The 19084-nt window shown below is 38.8% G+C and overlaps 1 protein-coding gene across 1 annotated transcript in view; it reads left to right on the top strand.

Annotated features, from left to right (window-relative positions):
* Positions 1-19084, top strand: part of unc5db (unc-5 netrin receptor Db) — a 156839-nt gene that overhangs the window by 74596 nt on the left and 63159 nt on the right. The window contains 3 exon segments of the mRNA XM_034872213.1: positions 3279-3311; positions 5970-6155; positions 10428-10790. Of these exon segments, the coding sequence (XP_034728104.1) occupies positions 3279-3311; positions 5970-6155; positions 10428-10790 (582 nt within the window).

Here is a 19084-nt window from a genome sequence, read left to right as displayed (position 1 = left end):
GTGATTGGCTGCTTAGAAATTAAGTGTTAACGAGCAGTTGGACAGGTGTACCTAATAAAGTGGCCAGTGAGTGTATGTACTGTATATGTGTATACACACATTAGAGCTGGGCAGTGATTAATTGCATAATTTCCCTGATTAATCACGATTAATTGCAAAATGAAACAATTCATTCAAAAGTAGTGTTGATAGTGCAATTTTATTTTGAATGTTCTGCCATATGAACAAAAGTGCCGTAACATTTGCTCTGCAAAAACTTACCAGCGTTTTGTTTATAAAGTAGCAGTTAAATATAATATTTAGTGTGCATCTCAACTTAAACTATGTATCTATTATGTCCAGAGTTGTATTCCATCTAGTTAGAACGTCTTGCATAAGCAACTCCTTCTTATGTACACAGTGTTGTGTTGTTGCTCTAACTCTGCAGCACTTGAGTGCCCCACAACTTTTCTGCACTTCGCAAGGACACTGTCAGACGCACTGTTAAGGAGAGACACTGTGACAGAACGCTGTAGACCGTGCGCAATATACTATTTGTGCTAACTGCGGTGACTTTATTTGACATATTCCACTGCTGTGCAACTTTAATAAAGTGTCCCATGCATGTTGCAGCATAATGTCTCTCCTCTGTTTTCATTCCAGTAAAGTATGTGAAGGCAGCTCCCACTTTTCATTAATATAATGCACTGTAACTCTGAGATAATTATGGTTACCAGTGAGCCCAGTAGTCCCTAGTAAGAGCAACAGCAGGTGCATGTTGTAGCATTGTTGCTTTTGCGGTCCTCTCCTTTTTACACAACTCGTGTATTCATCTTGTGATGGTGCGTCTTGAATGAATCCCATACCTGCCAATAATGTGATTCTCAGACCGATGTCCTCTACAATCCTGTGTTGCTGTCCACTTCTCTATGGGATTTGTTAGCTTCTCTTGCCTTTGTTTATATTTCTTACCCACACGCTGCATCTAACGTAGCCTGCCAAAGCCTCGCGCCACTGTGTGTGTCGAATGATTTGCTGGTATCAACTGTCAAGGTGATATTTCAGACTGGAAGTACTCCAGTGATAAGAAAATTAAACTTTGCAGTATTTACAATGCCTGTGAGCAACAAACTTTTACAATAATAAAGAAAGAATAAAAAATGCGTTGACATGCAAAAAAAATTAATTACGGCGTTAATTAATTAATTAGTTAACACGATAATAACGTGTTAGATAGATAGATAGATAGATGTTTATTGATCCCAAGAAAAATGGGAAATTCCTGTGTTACAGCAGCAAAATCAGTCACAAAGCACAAAATATAAATGTAAATGAAATACTAGGAAAAATATACATACATACAATATACATGAAATAATAATATGAATAAGGTAAAAAGAACAAATATATTTGAATATGTACAGGATGGGGGAGCAAAAATTTGCAACTGCTTAAATTTTCCTACTTTCCGTAACGTTCGCTGAGGGTTGCAACGCTAAAGGAACGTTCCCCTAACGTTCTCTAAAGGTTGCAACGTTAAGGGAACGTTCTCTTAACGTTCGCTAAAGGTTGCAACGTTTTCGGAACGTTCGCCTAACGTTCTCTAAAGGTTGTAACTTTTAGAGAACGTTAGGGGAACGTTCCGAGAACGTTCGCTGTAACCAAAAACGAACGTTCCGGGAACGTTAAGAAAACTTTCCAATTGACTTACAGACAACCAAATTGCAACCAAAAAAAACCTTTAGGGAACGTTCCCACAACCAAAAACGAACGTTCCCAGAACGTTCTGGGAACCAAAAATTGTTAGCTGGGAATATGCTAAAATGCGCTAAAATGTAAACATGTATGCTACATGTAAATGTAAATAAACCAAATGTGTCGGTTGCATTAGTGTAGTAGTGTGGTGTCCAAAGTCTCATCTTCCACCCAGAGATGAAATGTTAAAAGTGTTATTGCATGTGGTATGAATGATTTTCTGAAGCGGTCCGTGCGGCATTTAAGCTGTCGGAGCCTCTTAGAGAAGCTGCTCCTCTGTTGGACCGGTGGGGGGTGGAGAGGGTGGACGGGGTTATCCATGATAGATAACAGTTTGTTCAGTGACCTCCTCTTCACCACAGCTTCAAAAGTGTCCTGTTTGCAGCCGATCACGGAGCCAGCCTTCCTGATCAGTTTATTCAGTCTGTTAACTTGCCCAACCCTAATATACATATGATATATATAGTTTGTGAAATGGTCAGATTACTTTTAATTTATTGTACATGGACACGTTTATCTCATTTTTAACAACGGGGAAATTAAACACCACACGCGGGACATGGAGGCGTTGACAGGTGGATGCGTGACAACAACGGAATGGTTGGGTTTAGCGAAAGAAGAATGGGGAAAAGACACGTCAAACGCTGTGACACGATCCGCGGCCTCTAGGGGATGCAATAAATGGGAAAATTAAACGCCACACGCAGGAGACACGCAACAACAGCAGGACGGTTGTTTTTTGGAAAAGAACAACGGAGAAATGAATCATCACATGTGGGACATGATTCCCGTTCTCCAGGTTGAAAGTCCTGCATTGTTTAACTCATCCACCACCCCAATGTATATGTGTGTAGACAACTATGCAGCTGTTATCAATAAATATTACACATTTTAAATGTAATCATTATTATTTTAAATTACTTATTCATGCATTAGGTAAATGACAGGAAGCAGTTACCTTGTTGATTTCCTTAAGTTGACAAAAGTTAAAAGAAAGAACCCCAGGAGGACTTCAACAAGCATAACTGCACAAAACGGAACTCATGAAACCACATCAACTTAGTTAACTTTAAACATATGTTTGTTAATTATTTATTTATCATAGTCAGGCACAGATTTATGTTTTACCATCTCCAATACAAGGAGCTAAATTAAATAACATCAATTCCCTAAAAAAATGTTTCCCCAAAATGGAGGAAAAATTGTTTTATATACATTTAGAGAAAGTCTTTAAAAAAAGTGTCTGACTTCATCCCTCTTAAATAAATCAAGAGTGTCTTTTGGACTACTTATTAGCTCACAAGAGTCAAGCCTTTGAGCAGTTTGCAACCCTCGACCTTTATTTATGGTGATATGAAGGCTGTTATAATGCCTGCCTGGCCATTATCAGATACTGTATATATCTTCAATGAGCACAGTGTGCAGGAAAGCTCCCCAATACTGTTGGATCTGAGACCACACTTTTTAGTGACTTCACCGTTGCTCAAACTTTAATCACCACTTTCCTCTCCTCTTTGTCTTACTCTATCTTTCTGTCTTTGCAGATCGAAAGCTGCTGCAGTATGTTAAGCCTCAAAGTGAGTTGTCCTCTATGGATTTCTTTCATCTTCAACTTCTGGGCCCCACGACTGCCATATGTAATGCCCGAAATTCTGGGGGAAAGAGATGATATTTAAAGTTAAAAGTTAGCAAAAAAAAGAATGACAGTCTCTCACAACTTACCGATGAATAGAGCCCGACCAATAAAGGATTTTTAAGGCCGATACCAATATTTAGTTATTTAAAAATCTGGTATGCTGATATATTGGATGATATACAGGATATTTGAAGAAAAAAAAATGAATCAGAAACGCGTTACAAAATATAAACAGATTTACCTAACATTAGTCTCACTAAAATAATCAGAATTATCATAAGGAGTTTTATTGTCACAACAGAACAGAGGCACATCAAAATATATTAAAGTTCTGATAAATAAAATGTATAAAAATACAAAACATAGATTTTAAACAAAGTCATTTGAACCAAAACACATATAAAAAAAAATCAGTGTTGCCAACAGGGATGTTTTAGAGTGCCCACTGGTGGACAAACTATGCAACGCCAATGCTCATAACATGGTTGATAGTCCATTTATATATTTAAAATATTCATTTATCAGAATCATTTATCTAAATGATTCATTTATCATATATCTATCATTTATTTAATTTGTCCCTATAAATTATTCTGATGACTGAATAATTAAATATAAAAAGGACTTTATAACGGTTGGCCGTTACTGTGGAAACATCCAGTATTACCACCATTTAATTCACTTTGACCTGAGCAACTTATGTTTAAACCCAGCAAGTGCTCATTAAGCAGTGCCTGACTTTCATGGACAAGCGTGACATCACAGCTGTGCTTTTACTTTCAGCCAGGAGATATATTGGTTGTGACAAGTGAACATGTGCTATGTTGCGGAGGATTAATGGGTTGTAATCATTGCAAACGAGCTCATTTGAGCAAATTACAGCCTTTCAATCACTTGCTGTTTGTATGCTTGGCTAAGTGATTGTCAGGTGTTAGTGTGAGTGCTTTCATTAACCTGCCACATTAGTGTAAATGTCGTTCCTCCTGCTTTCTTCGCAGGCTTTAAGGAAAGCTTGAATGATTTAATGGGGAGTGCATCAAGCTGGTATCTGGCAAGTGATCACCCTGGCAGAAATACTCCACTACAAATTTTCCTCTGATTGATCTCTGCAACAACTGGTGACCACCGACTACACCATGGTCTCCAACTGTCTGCACTGTGGGATATCTATCATGGCTATTGGATATAGACCAATGCGTCTAAAAGCAGTTAGGCTAATCACCCTCCATGTTAGCAGCTTGAATGCGATATGTAACCGTTTAGAATAATGTTGCATAATGTAGCATAGAGAGATAAGACAGATGGTCTGCTTCATCTTACCAATTTCCATTCTTCTTGTTTCATTTCCATCCTGGGGCCAGAGTAACACATTGTAATTCTTGCCTCTGTTTGACCTTGAATGTCTACACAATAACAGTATTGTCTCCACTGCTTTTCTTCTATCTCCTCCTCAATGTTTCTGGGTCTTTATTAAAACAACAAAAACAAGGCACTTTTATGTGGAACACTTGACAAAGCTTTTTCTCTTTTCTGACAATGCAGCCCTACTCACGTTGAAAAAAGTCTGATTCTGTTATTAGAGAAATCTCAGAAGAACACACACATTCCATAAATTTGACCTTTTCATGTTTCCCAGTTAATGCAAACTTAAAACTTCCGCCATGTTAACCTGCTGCCTTGATACATTTAGCATGATGTATGTAAATTAATACAGCATTAATTCCATCAGAATTACAAGAGTCATGTCAGTTGTTCCCCCACCAACGTTGTTGGTTATGTTACCATGAATGAAACGCAACATTTCCCCCTTAATTTTCACATTTAATAGCTTGCAGCCTTCCCTCTTTAGACAGGCTTCTAATGTGAGAAAACAACAGGAAGTGTTTAGTTTTAATGACGATGGCTGAAAAGTGAAGACCTGCCAAATTAGCATTGCACAAATTACAACATTGTTGTTGTCACGGATATGTTTGAATTAACAAGTGATTAGTTCACACCTTGTCAAAACCTGGCACCAAGAGTACCCAAATTGGAACTCGTCCATTAACAGTTTGGTCTGAGTTTTTGGTGCGTTATGCTAGTAGTAGTTAATGAAGCATGGAATTGCTAATGTAAAGCAGAGATGAGGAGCGTGAGGTCTGGAAAGATCACATCCCCAGATTTTTTTCATTTGGTGTCTTAGCTGACACTATGGCAATTTATCAGACTTTGCTAAGCTCCCCCTGGAGCCACAAAAACTTTATTTTTCATATGCAAAGATACACTCCCCAACAGTAAACAGACTTTGTTCTGTTTGGTGTAGTTCCCCTTTATCATTGTTCAGAGAGGACAACAAAGAAAAATTGACTGGAATTAAGTATGCAGGATCAATTGTATTGAATTGATGGGGTGGAAATGGACATTATACAAAATTTGACCATGTGAACTGTTGATAGACAGGAAAAGGTTTCCTTTAACCAGCGTTTATTAGCAACGGGCCTTTGTTGGTTTGTGCTGGCTACACACCCGGATATTCTTTGAGACGGCCATTATTTCAGTACTGTTTTTATATAAGAATTTATAGAAGCTTTCCTTTTTTTGTATGTTTTGTGTGCTTCAGGAATGGACAGCTCCAATGATGTAGCCCTGTACTCTGGCCTGGGAGCCGGGATCATTGCCGTGGCAATTCTCGTAATAGCCATCATGCTGTACAGGAAGAACCACAGTGAGTACGGTGTGGATGTCATTGACTCCTCTGCGCTCACTGGGGGTTTCCAGTCTTTCAACTTCAAGACCACCAGACAAGGTAAGAGAGAGTGCTATCAACTCCACGCTGACATGCGCCGACAACCACAAGGCCAAAAGTCAGTATCACCTAAGGCCTCTGTGACAGGGCCACCCTGGTGATTGATGGCATTTGTTTGCATCTAGCAGCTTGGCTATCTGCTTAGGATTTATACTTCTATAATCAGTGAAAGGACCCGTCCTTCTATTTTGACAGACCTGCTTCTCTGTTATTGTGAAGCAGGAGATAATCAATCTGATAGAGAGTGCTCCAGCCCCTCCCCGGGGACCACACATTTGACTGTCAGGCAACCAATCTCCTCCATCGGATTACACTGGTCTAAACCACTGATGGATAAATGTGAGGTGTATGGAACAGTGAACATCAATTAAATTTTTGTTGTGCACAGCAATAACTTCAGTTGGTTATGTGACTGCAGCTGTCCCGTCCAGCCTCGCCGGAGGCATTCATATTACTGTCACTGACTTTTCTGGGTTGGCACAAGTGATAGAAATCACCACGGTGATCCATTCTTGCGTCAGTGACAGCACTATGAGAAGCCCTGCTCATGCCCTTACTTGGCCCCCTGATCCCCCAAGGCCTGGGAGTTGGTCAAGCCCCACCCTTCGTCATGCCATTGGAAGGGTGTGAGAAAATCATGGGGATGTTAGGGGCTGGGTCTACATTCAGCAGGTCATCAATCCTATTTAAATAGGCCAGCTTTCCCAGCAGCCTGCCTGCTGTGCCCTCCACTGGCCACAATCACTCCTTTCTGTTTTCCGTCCTGTCTATCAGTCTGGCCGGGGTTCCCCATAAAATGTAGTACGCTTCCTCAGCCCCAGTTGGCTTTGAAGAAAGTTGTTGCTGCATTTTACATTAACATACTTCTGCCGTGATTGCGTTGTTAACATGCAACCAATCTTTTCATAAACAAAGCAGGAAATTAGATAATTCTTCTAGGAGGGAAACCCTTTAAAACTTAAAAAAGACGATTTATTGTGAATCAGTAGTATTTTAAGCGTTATAATCACAAGAAGAAAAAAAATCATAAATACTTAAAACCTCTTGAAAACCACTTGAAAATATATGATTTTCTCGCCTAAATTTTTAACCTTAAAAAAGTGCTGCAGTTTCCACATGCTTTGGCCCTCTGGGATGATCCTGAGTTCATTGGGAAGTTAACACTCTCAACTTGTTGTTTCTAGTGGCAGTGTGACACTAGGCCTTACTGACACAGAGCTACAGAGGTTAGAACACAGAATTTCTATTTCCGTCCAAGTAAATCATCTGAAAAATTAATAAAAAGCACTACTGTAAGCATATTACATGGGCTACATACTAAAACAGTACTCTAGCCACATGTCTAAACTTAGAACAGAAAAAATCTAGAAAAAAATGACTTATAAAATGGATTTTATATGAATGTATTTCTACAGATAAGTCTGTGCGTTTGTCTTATTTCTTATTTCTAAAAAAGCCAAAAAAGTGCTAAATACAAAACTTCTGAAATACAAAAACACATCCACATCACTCACAGATATGTCTGAAAGAAGTACATACATAGATTTATAGAAATAAGTCATCATAATTTCATGAAATGTTGAAATGCCATCAGAAGGCCATATTTTTGCCTTCAGACAGCTGTAAAAGATCACAGGAATAGTTTTTGTTGGCCATGTTTGATATCAATCAACTCGTCTTCTTATTGGCTACACAGGGATGCCAGTTTTATGACCTTATCTTCTAATTCGTGGGCTCCACTGTCAATCTTTCCCAGGTGGGTCCAATGGCGACTGTGCAATATCATTGGCTTAGCTTGAGGGTATCTCTTGATAGGCTGATGCTATTGGCTGGGAACAAGGTTCATTGCAATCTGCAGAAGCCACAGATTGTAATGGTGTGTCGACCTTCGTTTTAGCCCGCACAGGGAAAAAGTTACAAGCTATAGAAACCGAGAAATGATGCACTATCTAGATTTCTGAACGTCGAAACTTGGCCAGAAACTACAAGATTGTGAGGGGACCAGATAATTATGGATTACAAGGCTTGGATATTCTTATTCCTTGGAGTGTTTGCGATTTAGGAAATCATCGTTTATGAATATCTTTCACCGCTGTGGATAAAGACACGAGGACAAAGGTAGGGATGCACGCTCGATTTAGACAGAAACGGTGCAGTGTTTCTTAACTTCATAACATGATTATAACCGCTGTAAGTCACCTTATCCTTTGTGGCTTGATGGAATCACAAGACTTTAAGCTTTCTAATGATGTGCTGCATGACCGTGTTGGTGATGATTTAATGCTTGTAATTCATAAAAAACAATTCATGAAAACACGTTGTGGAAAAACACGTACCGTTTGGGGAACCGTGCTCTCAGAGAAGTTCTTAAATGCGTTTGGATGGCTCTCTGCTACTGGAGCGGCTGTAAGGCAGAGTACCTAATGAGTCTTTGGACCTGACCATTACTTCTCCTTCTGAGTGATTTTTAATTTGAGGCCCAATTCCAAACCTATCCCTCAAGGTATACAACCTGAGGCACATTTCATTAGTTGCTTTCATCTAACCATTGCCACTCCATTTTCTCCGGCGCCATTCTTAAAGATGCACACTCTAACGGTAATCAGATCATTCTCCACTCAACCGGAGGGGAGAAGATTTAGCAGTGTTTGAATGTCAGTTGCAGAAGGGTAATGCCCACTTGGCTTAATCTCTGACCATGAGCTGAAATATATGTGGACTGTAGGTTTGCTGTCACTGTTAACTGTTTGGAAATTAAAAACAAAAACTTTCATTTTTTTATAGAACATTAACCTTTTAGTAGTCTATATTTGTTATTTTCCAGTTCTGGGATTGCTCCGGAATAATCCAGAGCATGTTTTTCTCCCATCCCATAATGCTATGTGCAGGCGCCAGACCCTCCTTCGCTCCACAACGTGTGTATTATCTGGCAAATATCCTTTTAGCAACTATCTGAACATTTAATTCCCTATTATATCTTCCTATTGTTTGTATCATTTGTAATGCGGATGCAGTCATGCAACATGAGCATTAAACCTGGCAACAGTATTATTACTAATTACATACTGTATATTTCGTGGATACCAAAATGAAAGTTATATACAATACCTTCTGTTAGGTCTGAAATGATTAATAGATTAATGGATTTGGTTATCAACAACAAATGATTGACAAATATTTGGATAATCAACTATGCATTTAAATAATTTGTCAAGTAAAGGTGCATACTTATCTCTGCTTGATATCATGGTAAAGTGGATATGTTTGGGAAACTGAAGTAAAATGTGTAACAGTTTTGATGATTAATGATTTAAGAAAATAATCCAAAATAACCAAACATATAAATTGGTAATGATTATAATCACTCTAATTTAATTTGAATAGGAGTGCAGTTACTAATTATTGAATGCAATTCTGGTCATATTCCATAGTGTGACGTGTCAAATATTCTGTATGAAAGACAAAAACAACAGCAAAGAAGAGTTTTGAAGAACAAGCAAAACAACACATCCAAAAATGCTCATTACAAATCTTGCCCCCGGTAATTAATGATTTCCCTAAAAATAAAACAACATTAGCCTCCCGCCTTGTACCCCTCACCAGGCAACAGCTGTGCAGCAAGGACTCGATGACTTCACTGTTATCTTGGCACGTCTTTCCAGGGGCACTGCACATCTGAGTCTGCCAGATCGATGCAGCATGCTCCTTGCTCTGTTTGGCAGCGTCGTCCCATTTAATGGCGACAGATTTAGACCCCCCTCCACGGTCTGTTGGGTCCACACTGGCTCCTCTCATTTACAGAGCAGTCACCTACACCCCTCCTGGCCCTCCCTTCTGTCCTTCAGGAAGACGACTCATTGTCCAGAGGAGCTGACTCTAGCAGATGGATGATAGAGATCAAGCTGTGTGTGTGCTTGGTAATTAAATCTAATGCTCTGACCATGGCTCTGAGCCCTGGACCTTCTGTCCAGGTTGTGCTCCCTTACCTCTGATGCAGTGGTTGCCTGCCCGGACATGTTGCATTAATTGGAGCTTCACTGGTCAGCTGCAAGAAAACCAAATATGTGGCTCTTAAACCTTAAACTAAATTAAGGATATCCAGGAATTTGTATTATTTCTTGAGATTAAAGGGGATTTTAATCTCAAATCTGCTGTGTGCTTTTTGTGAAAGAGTAATTTACTGTATTAAAGTAGTTCCCTACATAATGTGAGTTCCATGTGAACAGGGCTTTAAGGTTACTGTGTGGCTGTGCTATCTCTCCATCTCTGTAGGCAACCCCCTGCTTCTCAACTCCTCGATGCGGCCTGACTTAACTATGGGACGGACATACAGCACACCCATCTGCTTCCAGGACAGCACAGACAAAGAGCTATTTGACCCCCTGCCAGACATCAAGGTCAAAGTTCAGAGCTCCTTTATGGTTTCACTAGGTGTGGCCGAGCAGGCAGAGTTCCACGCCAATACCTCCGCAGAGACCTTCCCGCGGGATCTGAGCCGGGTCTACAGCAGCACCGCGGATAGACACAAGCAGGGCCTGCTCACCCTCAATGGGCCCTTCAGCACTGAAAAAGAGCAGCTGAGGATTAACGGCGTGATCGGCCACCCTGGAGGACGCCTGGTCGTGCCAAACACCGGTGAGTTTCACAGGACGTAGATAAAAGCACAGACCAGGTCTGTTTAGTAGCAACAGCACTGACTCTATCACTTTTTTTAATTAAATATGCTTTAATTACATGACAAATTACAATATGCTTTCCCACTATGCTCTTGGTTTCCATAATGAGAGACTGCAATAACTGCTCATTGTATCGAAGTCATCATAAGCTAGCGCTGTTTAGTATGAGGTGCAGCCTTCCCAGAGTATCTTGTAACACAACAGACATTTAACATTTACCACCATTTAATTTTTTGTTAAACAATCTGCTGTGTGTGCATCAAGGCAGTCCTTCTTTTTTATGTTTTGGCTAACTATTCTCAGCTCTAGAAGGTACACCAGAGGCGTCATTAGGCCTGGGCGTCCCCGGCTCCAGCCCCAAAAATGTTATGAATAAACCCTGATCTAGCCCTCTCTTTCTCTTGTTTAATTTTTTAATTTTTAAATTTTTTTAGTTTTTTTTGTTTTTACAAAAATAAGTATAACAGAATTTTTTTTAAAAGCCACAGAATGGCACATGCAAATAAACAAAACAAGTGTTTTCCAAAGCACTCGCAGTTCTTACTTTTTTTTGTAGAACTGTAACTTGGGGAATGGCATCACAGATGGTGAGGTGGTGAACTATTGTCAGACTGCAGAAAGTAAATGTGGGAATGATGATTACTCTTAATATTTTCATGTAGTGATGCCTCTCACATTTTTTCTCTCCATACCATCCACGTTAACATATCAGGATAAATCCAGCAGTGTTATTTGCGCTTATACTGAGTGATAATAGTTAATCAATTAAATTAAAATGCTGCATTTTTGGTTCCCCAAACCCGCCATATTAAATAAAATAAAACACAATAACTATTTGTTTGGATTCCCATGGCTATATCTCGTCTTTTGACAGAAAGTTTCCCAATTATTTTGCTGGCTGTATAAACTATTCTAGCAAGTCTTTTCCTCAGGCTGTAGTTTTGCATAAAGAGTATAAACAGAGGGAAACAGCAAGCCTGACTCTGTCAAAAGGACTCATCTCTTGTATTTGTAGTCTGATACCAACACAATTTCAGATGTTTATTCCAAAAAAAACTATCAGAATTACCCTGTAGAAACTGATTCTGAAGGAAAGAAGGAATGAAATAAGGAAGAAAGCAAAGGAAAGAAGGAACAAAGGAATTAAAAAAGTAGGAAGGTATAAAGTAAAGGAAGGAGGGAAAAAAAGATGTAAGTGAGGAAAGAAAGGACATAGGAAGCAAAAAAGGAAGGAAGCCAGGAAGGATTGTAGGAAGGGAGGATGGAAGGAAAGAAGAAAAAAATTTAGGAAAGAAAGAAGGGCCGAAGCGAAGGAGAAATCCTCACTTGCAAACAAGAACCCAAGGTCTTTCATTTGGGGTAAGGACTAATTCCTGCTGTTAACCATGGCCTCATATCCGGAGATGCTGATCCTCTTCCGAACTGTTCCAGTTAGTGCTGAAGGTCACAACCAAACTCTCTACCAGAAGGTAATCGGTTGACAGCTCTGGACACAAACTTCTTCACCACAATAAGGTGATGCTTCAGGAGAGGTAACCAGTACACCGTGACAGCAAAAGTTATGATTACAATGAAGATTGTGTTTTAAATTAAAACACCTATCCTCTTAAGTAGTACTCCCAGGACACAACCATGCATTTCCCAGATGGAAGTTTGTTTTTCCCTGAAACAAGAACTCCGCTCAAGCTCAACTTAACTAATTAACTAACTTAACTAACAACTAGAAAGCGCTGTGTTTTAAAACCCATCCATTAACCCCGACCACATCACTGTGCGTTGTTTAGCGCTCTTATACAGCAGCAGTCAATGTGGCGCATACATTTATAAATACATGGAATACATACATACAGAGCATTACTTTTTGTAGCAATGTGTAGGAATGGTTCATGAGAATAGCCTTCTAAAGGTTCTTCTACTAAAGGCCATGTCTAAAGTCCTGCTCTTTAATTATGGATCAATTTATTTACAAGAACAATATTGGAATAAGAAAATTATTTAATAAAATGAGATAGTTGACCCCTGTCCCCATCCTACCCAACAGTTTCCATGATTCTGTGTTGGAGATTTTAGTACTATACATGTTTGCTGCACAGCTTCCAGCAGATACTACCAGAAAAGAAGTTAAATGGAATCTTAGATGAGAATAACAAAGAAAAGTAAGGCATTTACACGAGTATTATTAATGTAACTCAGCTTGTCAAAGTTTGTGCTTTACTAAAAAGTCATGTTCTCATTATATCACACTATTAACACACATTTACACTTCTTAGACCCTATATATTGCAGACTGTTGCTAACATTTATCAGTGCCGTTGCCCAGGCAGGTAGCTTTTTGTTATTCCTTCACATCTTCACAGGCTTTCTCAGGCATACAGGGTTCACACTTTCATCATGTTCCGCACACATAAATGCAGCAATTTGAGAAGTTTCCATGGACCGTTATAGTTGTCACCAGGTCAACAGTCTGTGCAAACCGTAGCCCTCTTCTGTGGTCCTTTTGTACATAGTGTTGGCCCTCAGCTGGTGTGGTGAAGTGAAGTGAAATCAGCCTCCTGCGGTTGTCTTTCAGGCTGTGGTTCTGAGTGGAGGAGTCACTGCTGTCAAGTGCAGCACTTAAACAGCCTGTCTGCAACCACCACCATACATTAGACCTAATAGCCAGCCATATGCAGCACTTCACTGCAGATTACTGAAGTCACATTAGTGTTATGGAACAAAAGTAGTAACATTCCTTTCATAACTTTAATAAGCCTATGTTATGAGATATCTGATTGAGATTTCCCACTCGATTCCAATACAGTGTATATTTGAGTTGTGAAAACCCCGCCTGTTCTCTGCCAGAAAAATGTTTTCGATTTGAATTCCAATTTTTGCATTTCTACATACATTTGTAGGGACTATGGTGATGCAAAATCCACAAAATAATTAAGTTGATAAATTCTGCCAGAAAAAAAACGCACTAGGTATTAGAAAAATATGTCTTATATAGTATGTCTTATTGATTAAATATGGGCTGATCACCAAAACTTGAGATAAACATTTTGTGAAGTCAAAAATGTTCGCCATTAAAGCTTTGTGTCAAAAAGGTCATACCCACAAAGCATGGTAAATGAGACAGGGTTTAGTTAACAAATGGTCAAAACACAAAATCAACTAGAGCATACATTTGAGACATCAAAGAAATATAGCAAAAGTGGTTCCCTGTACTAACTGGTTTATTTTCTATCTATAACAGGTAGAGGACAGGGATTGATCAACTTGACAAATTTCAACCCTAAGGGACAATAAGGATGTAACGTTTACTCTCCCTACATTCCTATACAACTTGGCTCCTACAAGAAAAACATTTAGAAGCACATTTCATTTGATAATATTTAAACTGTATTCACAAATGATCATTTATCATGAAAAAATCAAAATCACCTGGGGTCTCAATTATACAGGTGGCGTATGCACAAAACCGGGCTGAAAATGTGCGTCCCATGCAAAGGTTATGATTTATAATAAACAAACTTGATAGAAGAATGTGCGGCCCTCAATGCAAACTCTGACCCATGCATACAAACATTTTGGAGACCTTGGGAATTGGCAACGCAGATAGTGAGGTGTTGATCTGATGTCAGACTGCAGAAAGTTAATGTGGGAAGGAAGATTACTCCTAACATTTTCAAGTAATGCACGTTTTTTTCTCTTCACATCGTCCACATTATCATGAAGATAAAACAAGCAGTATTATTTACACTTGTTCTTAGTGACAATAGTTCCATAAACACCTTGTAAAAATCAGCTCAAATCTTACATCAAAATTCGTTCATAATATTTAATCAGCACTGTCTCACATTGTCTTCTACGGAGCACAGGAGGAGGAGATGGCCAGACTCCATGATAGCATCAAATACTCTACCATTAGATAACTGCAGAACACAGTGTAAATAAATACATGTCTGTGCATATATAATCAAATGTTGAAGTCTGAAAAAACAGCCATTAAGCTTTTGCGCAATCGTTACGCTTAATGTTCTTGTTATCAGTCCGAACTTTAATACTGTTGGTGACAAAACATGCATGAAGAAAAGTGAGTTTGCCTTCTACACTTTCGTCTTCAAATACTATCTGTGGGTGGGGGATATAGTAGATGCTGTGCTTTTGGCAAGGTGTTAACAATCATAATTCCCCCCCCCCCCCCGTGCGCACGCTCCACGATGGCGATTTAAAGTCTCTAAAGCAACGGTCTTGGATCTTTGTACTGTATTGGGTCCAGTAGAGAGTAGCAACGCGCCAATACTGTGCCATCCCGGTCCAAATACAAGTCCTTGCAACTCTGGGGGCAACCGGCTGATTACAACTAAATGTTTTACATAGATACTACAAACTTCCACTTTATCACTGAGACTTGTTTGGATATAATATAGTTCAGGTTAAATCTTATCAAATACCTGCAGGAGTAGTATATATCAAAGCTTTACCTTAGTGTTGTAGTGCCTGTGTAGTCAGGTTTACCTACATTCTGCGAGAACAGGCCTGAATTATAATTGGATTTGCAGCAATTCCCGAGCATCTGATTTTTTTTTTTTTTTCAGTCATCATGATTCGGAATGATTCAGCGACACGATGGATCCAACAAACAGTTCTTTAAATGAGACCCCACATGACCTTCCTATTATTGTGCTGCTACTGCTTCTCCCTGTCAACTGATTTATGATCATACGGAGTCTAACATTAAACTAGCTGCGGTTTAAAGTGGACTAGTTACATTTTTTATTTTTACAATTTGCCACAATACGTGCTCATTAGAAGTTTCCATCGTTCAGTAAACTATTTGTGTGTGCACCAGGGTAGGAATTTCATGACGGCCATGGAAAATAATTGAACACCTTACGGTCACCAAGGCCTCTGTGCCTCTGCAACTGTCAAAATCTGGAGGTCAGCATTTGGTTTGTGTGTTTGGATGTTTGAATGTAAAGTCTTACGATATCTGACACTTTTAGTGTGACTTGAAGTACAGATTGTGCCTTTTTTAAATTGTGAAAACAGATAAACAGATTAAAGGCAAATCTGTCAGCTAGAGGGGACGCAAACAATTTTTAAAATGCTTGTTTTCTGGATGGAGTTTGATTTTATCAGGGCTCTGCTAACATTGAAACTGCTCCACAAACACAACAACAGAGATTCCCAAAGAAAACCCCTTTCTAAACACTAATGGCTTTTACCGCAGATCTACACACAAATATTTTAACACAACACACACTGCATTTTTGAATCCCATCCCATTCAAAGTTGTTTTGTTTGTTTACTTACAGTTAAATGTTTGAGTTTCCCTGTGCAGAATAATTTAATTATGTATCTAACAGTTTGAATTCTGAAATTTAACAAATTCCATATCAGTTAAAATAGGTTATTTAAAGTATGATATTAAAAAAGTGAGTAATTCGTTTAATGCTTTTTTCTTATCAGAAATTAAAGTTGTTTATTTGTAAGTTCCAAATCATTAATTGGTTATTGTGCCCTGGAAGATGGCCTTTTTGTCCCAATATTTTTTGCCACACCGAAGGTCAAATGGCCATGACCCTAAAATTATAAAACTCTCTGTGTCCTGCTCCTCCTTGGCAATGATGGCTTGCGTTTCCTGTCGCCAGTGGAAATTACGCCTTAGGGTGATAAATTAAAAATCATGATTTAAAAAATGAAATGAATCCATTCATTGATTATTTATATTCCTTTAAGGGTCCACTGCACAAAAGAATGCAAACAGTTTGCTTGTAAAAACTAATCTAGTGGTGTCATGTGAAATCCATTGATATCTACAAAACTTTGTTCATCAATCGGACTGCACATTATCTTAAGAAACAATCATTTCTCTTCATCCTGCATCATGTTGTTGGATCTCTCTTACTATTTAGTTTTTCCCACTTTTATTTTTAGTTTGCTAAATAGGTTTGTGGCGGACAGCCAGTTGGGTTTTAACAGGATAGAGGTGTTGTCGTTGTGTAGCTATACCGTGTGCCAAAAATCCTTGGGTGCAAAAGCGTGAGGTAGGGCGTAGAGCAGAGCAAAGATTAAATACTGTAATTTGAACTTTGAGTGCAGCAAGTGGCACGCGATGCAGAGCATTCTTATCACAGATCATGTGCAGGTGGCTTTAGGCTAACATTATTTTTGACAAGGGTCTCTCTCTTGCTGTCACTCTCTCTGTCTGTATCAGCCTCCCTCTCTCTGTCTCTCAGAGCTACATTGAGTGAGTTCAATTCAATTCAATTCAATTCAATTTTATTTATAGTATCAATTCATAACAAGAGTTATCTCAAGACACTATACAGATAGACCACACTCCAGAATTTACAAGGACCCAACAGTTCTAGTAGTTTCCTCCAGAGCAAGCAACAGTGCGACAGTGGTGAGGAAAAACTTCCTTTTAGGCAGAAACCTCGGTCAGACCCAGGCTCTTGGTAGGCGGTGTCTGACGGGCCGGTTGGGGTTAGAATGAAGAGTGGCAATAAGAAAAATAGAAAAAATTATGATAGATATGTTAATTAATGGCCTTATCTTTAAATAAGTAATATTCATACCGGTTTAAATAAACAATTTGATTGTATTTCACATTTTGTCTGGCAAGAGTTATTTGTGAAGGAGCTAAATGCCTGTCCCAAATATGCGAGTTTGAGTTCAGGGACTGAAGCAACACAAAGGCTATCAGTTGCAGTTTTACAGTACTTAAGTTTGCAGTGCTGTGACTTGTCATGGCCGCTGTGGAGAAGTGAGAAAATATGTTGTTGTTTTTATTTGTGTAAATTGACCCTTTAAATCAAGGCAATACTTTAACACAAAAAATCCAGTGGTTATACTTACTCTTGGCTGAGAATTTTCACATCTCTCAGTTTCTCCATTGCTGAGCAGCCTCCAATACATGTAGAAGAAGGATTATGTAATGAAAACAAACTGCTTAAAATACCCACTTCAGAGATGACTGGTGTATTACAAAATATTTACTTTCCATAAAGCTGCCAAAATCATGTTTATCTGTCATTTCCCATTCTGCTCATCTGAACCTTTTATTTGTACAGCTGGGCTTTTATACTCATCTCTTCAGTAAGAATTCCTCTCCATTCACACAGAAGCAGATAGTGTCAGTCAAGAGTGACAGGGCAGTGTTGCTCTGCAAGAATCTACACTTGCTTTCTAAAAAAAATTGTATAATTAAAAAGCAAAGGGAGATTTTTGATAGTGTCTTATTCAGAAAAGCTGTGTTTACAACTGAATTTGACTCAGATATTGATTCATGTGCCCATTTATTCTATTCTAACCCAGGCCGATCAAGTGAACCTTGACTGGAAAAAATTGAGTTGTTTGTGTCAGATTCTGTCTTGTCTAAATTGATTCAGGACCTAAAAGTACCAGAATTTCAGTGGACAGAATTGTTGTGATTACTCAAAGTTAATTTAGACTGTTGCTGCAGTCATCTCCATATTCTGTGCCATAATTCCCAGGCTCCCTTGACAAATTGTGTTTTAAAAAGTTTTGGTAGTCCTTATAACTGGTCTGTTTTAGACATTTTGATGAAATATTCCTTAACTCAAGAGTGTAAGTTCACCTTACTTCCTTCTTTGCTCCTGTCATCACTTCTAGAACCACTAGTCGTAAATATGTAAATACATTGGTGGGCTGTCAGGGCCATCAGGGCCTTCTTTGCTGGCCCTGTCAAAATCAAAAATATATTTTTTCACAACTAAATTAATGTGTGTGGAGAAATCTATTTTTCAACTTACTGCTAAGATATTTGTGACTTTTTGCAACAAAAATCAGGGGGTTATGAAATCCAAGCACTGCATTATTTTGCAAGGAAATTCATGCAGCATAATAAATTGACCCCCGCGTAAAAATGCGACTTTGGCTGATTTCAAACGAGTGTATGTTAATGTAACATGTTACAATAAAATGAAACATGATTTGAGGCTTGTTAATGTGGTGCTGGAATATTCTTTTTACTGGCCCGTATTTGGAGTATTTTTAACTTTGAGTAATCAGAACAATTCAATGTATGTATGTGTTATTAATGTGTGCACTTCTAGAGAGTTGCTCTCCAAATCTCATTGTACTGGTACAATGACAATAAAGGCTTTCAATTCAATTCAATTAAGCACTTGTGAGCTAGAAAAAAGTCTAGCCTACAAAAAATGCTTGTCAGACACCAAACACGACGAGGACCACAAAAGCGTCACGTTCAATAGTTTAATAAAGGGTTGGGGGTATGGGAGT

This window comes from Etheostoma cragini, chromosome 5 (genome assembly GCF_013103735.1).
Source record: "Etheostoma cragini isolate CJK2018 chromosome 5, CSU_Ecrag_1.0, whole genome shotgun sequence".
Lineage (NCBI taxonomy): Eukaryota > Metazoa > Chordata > Actinopteri > Perciformes > Percidae > Etheostoma > Etheostoma cragini.
Note: the sequence above shows the minus strand (reverse complement) of the source record. Positions and strands in the feature narration are given on the sequence as shown.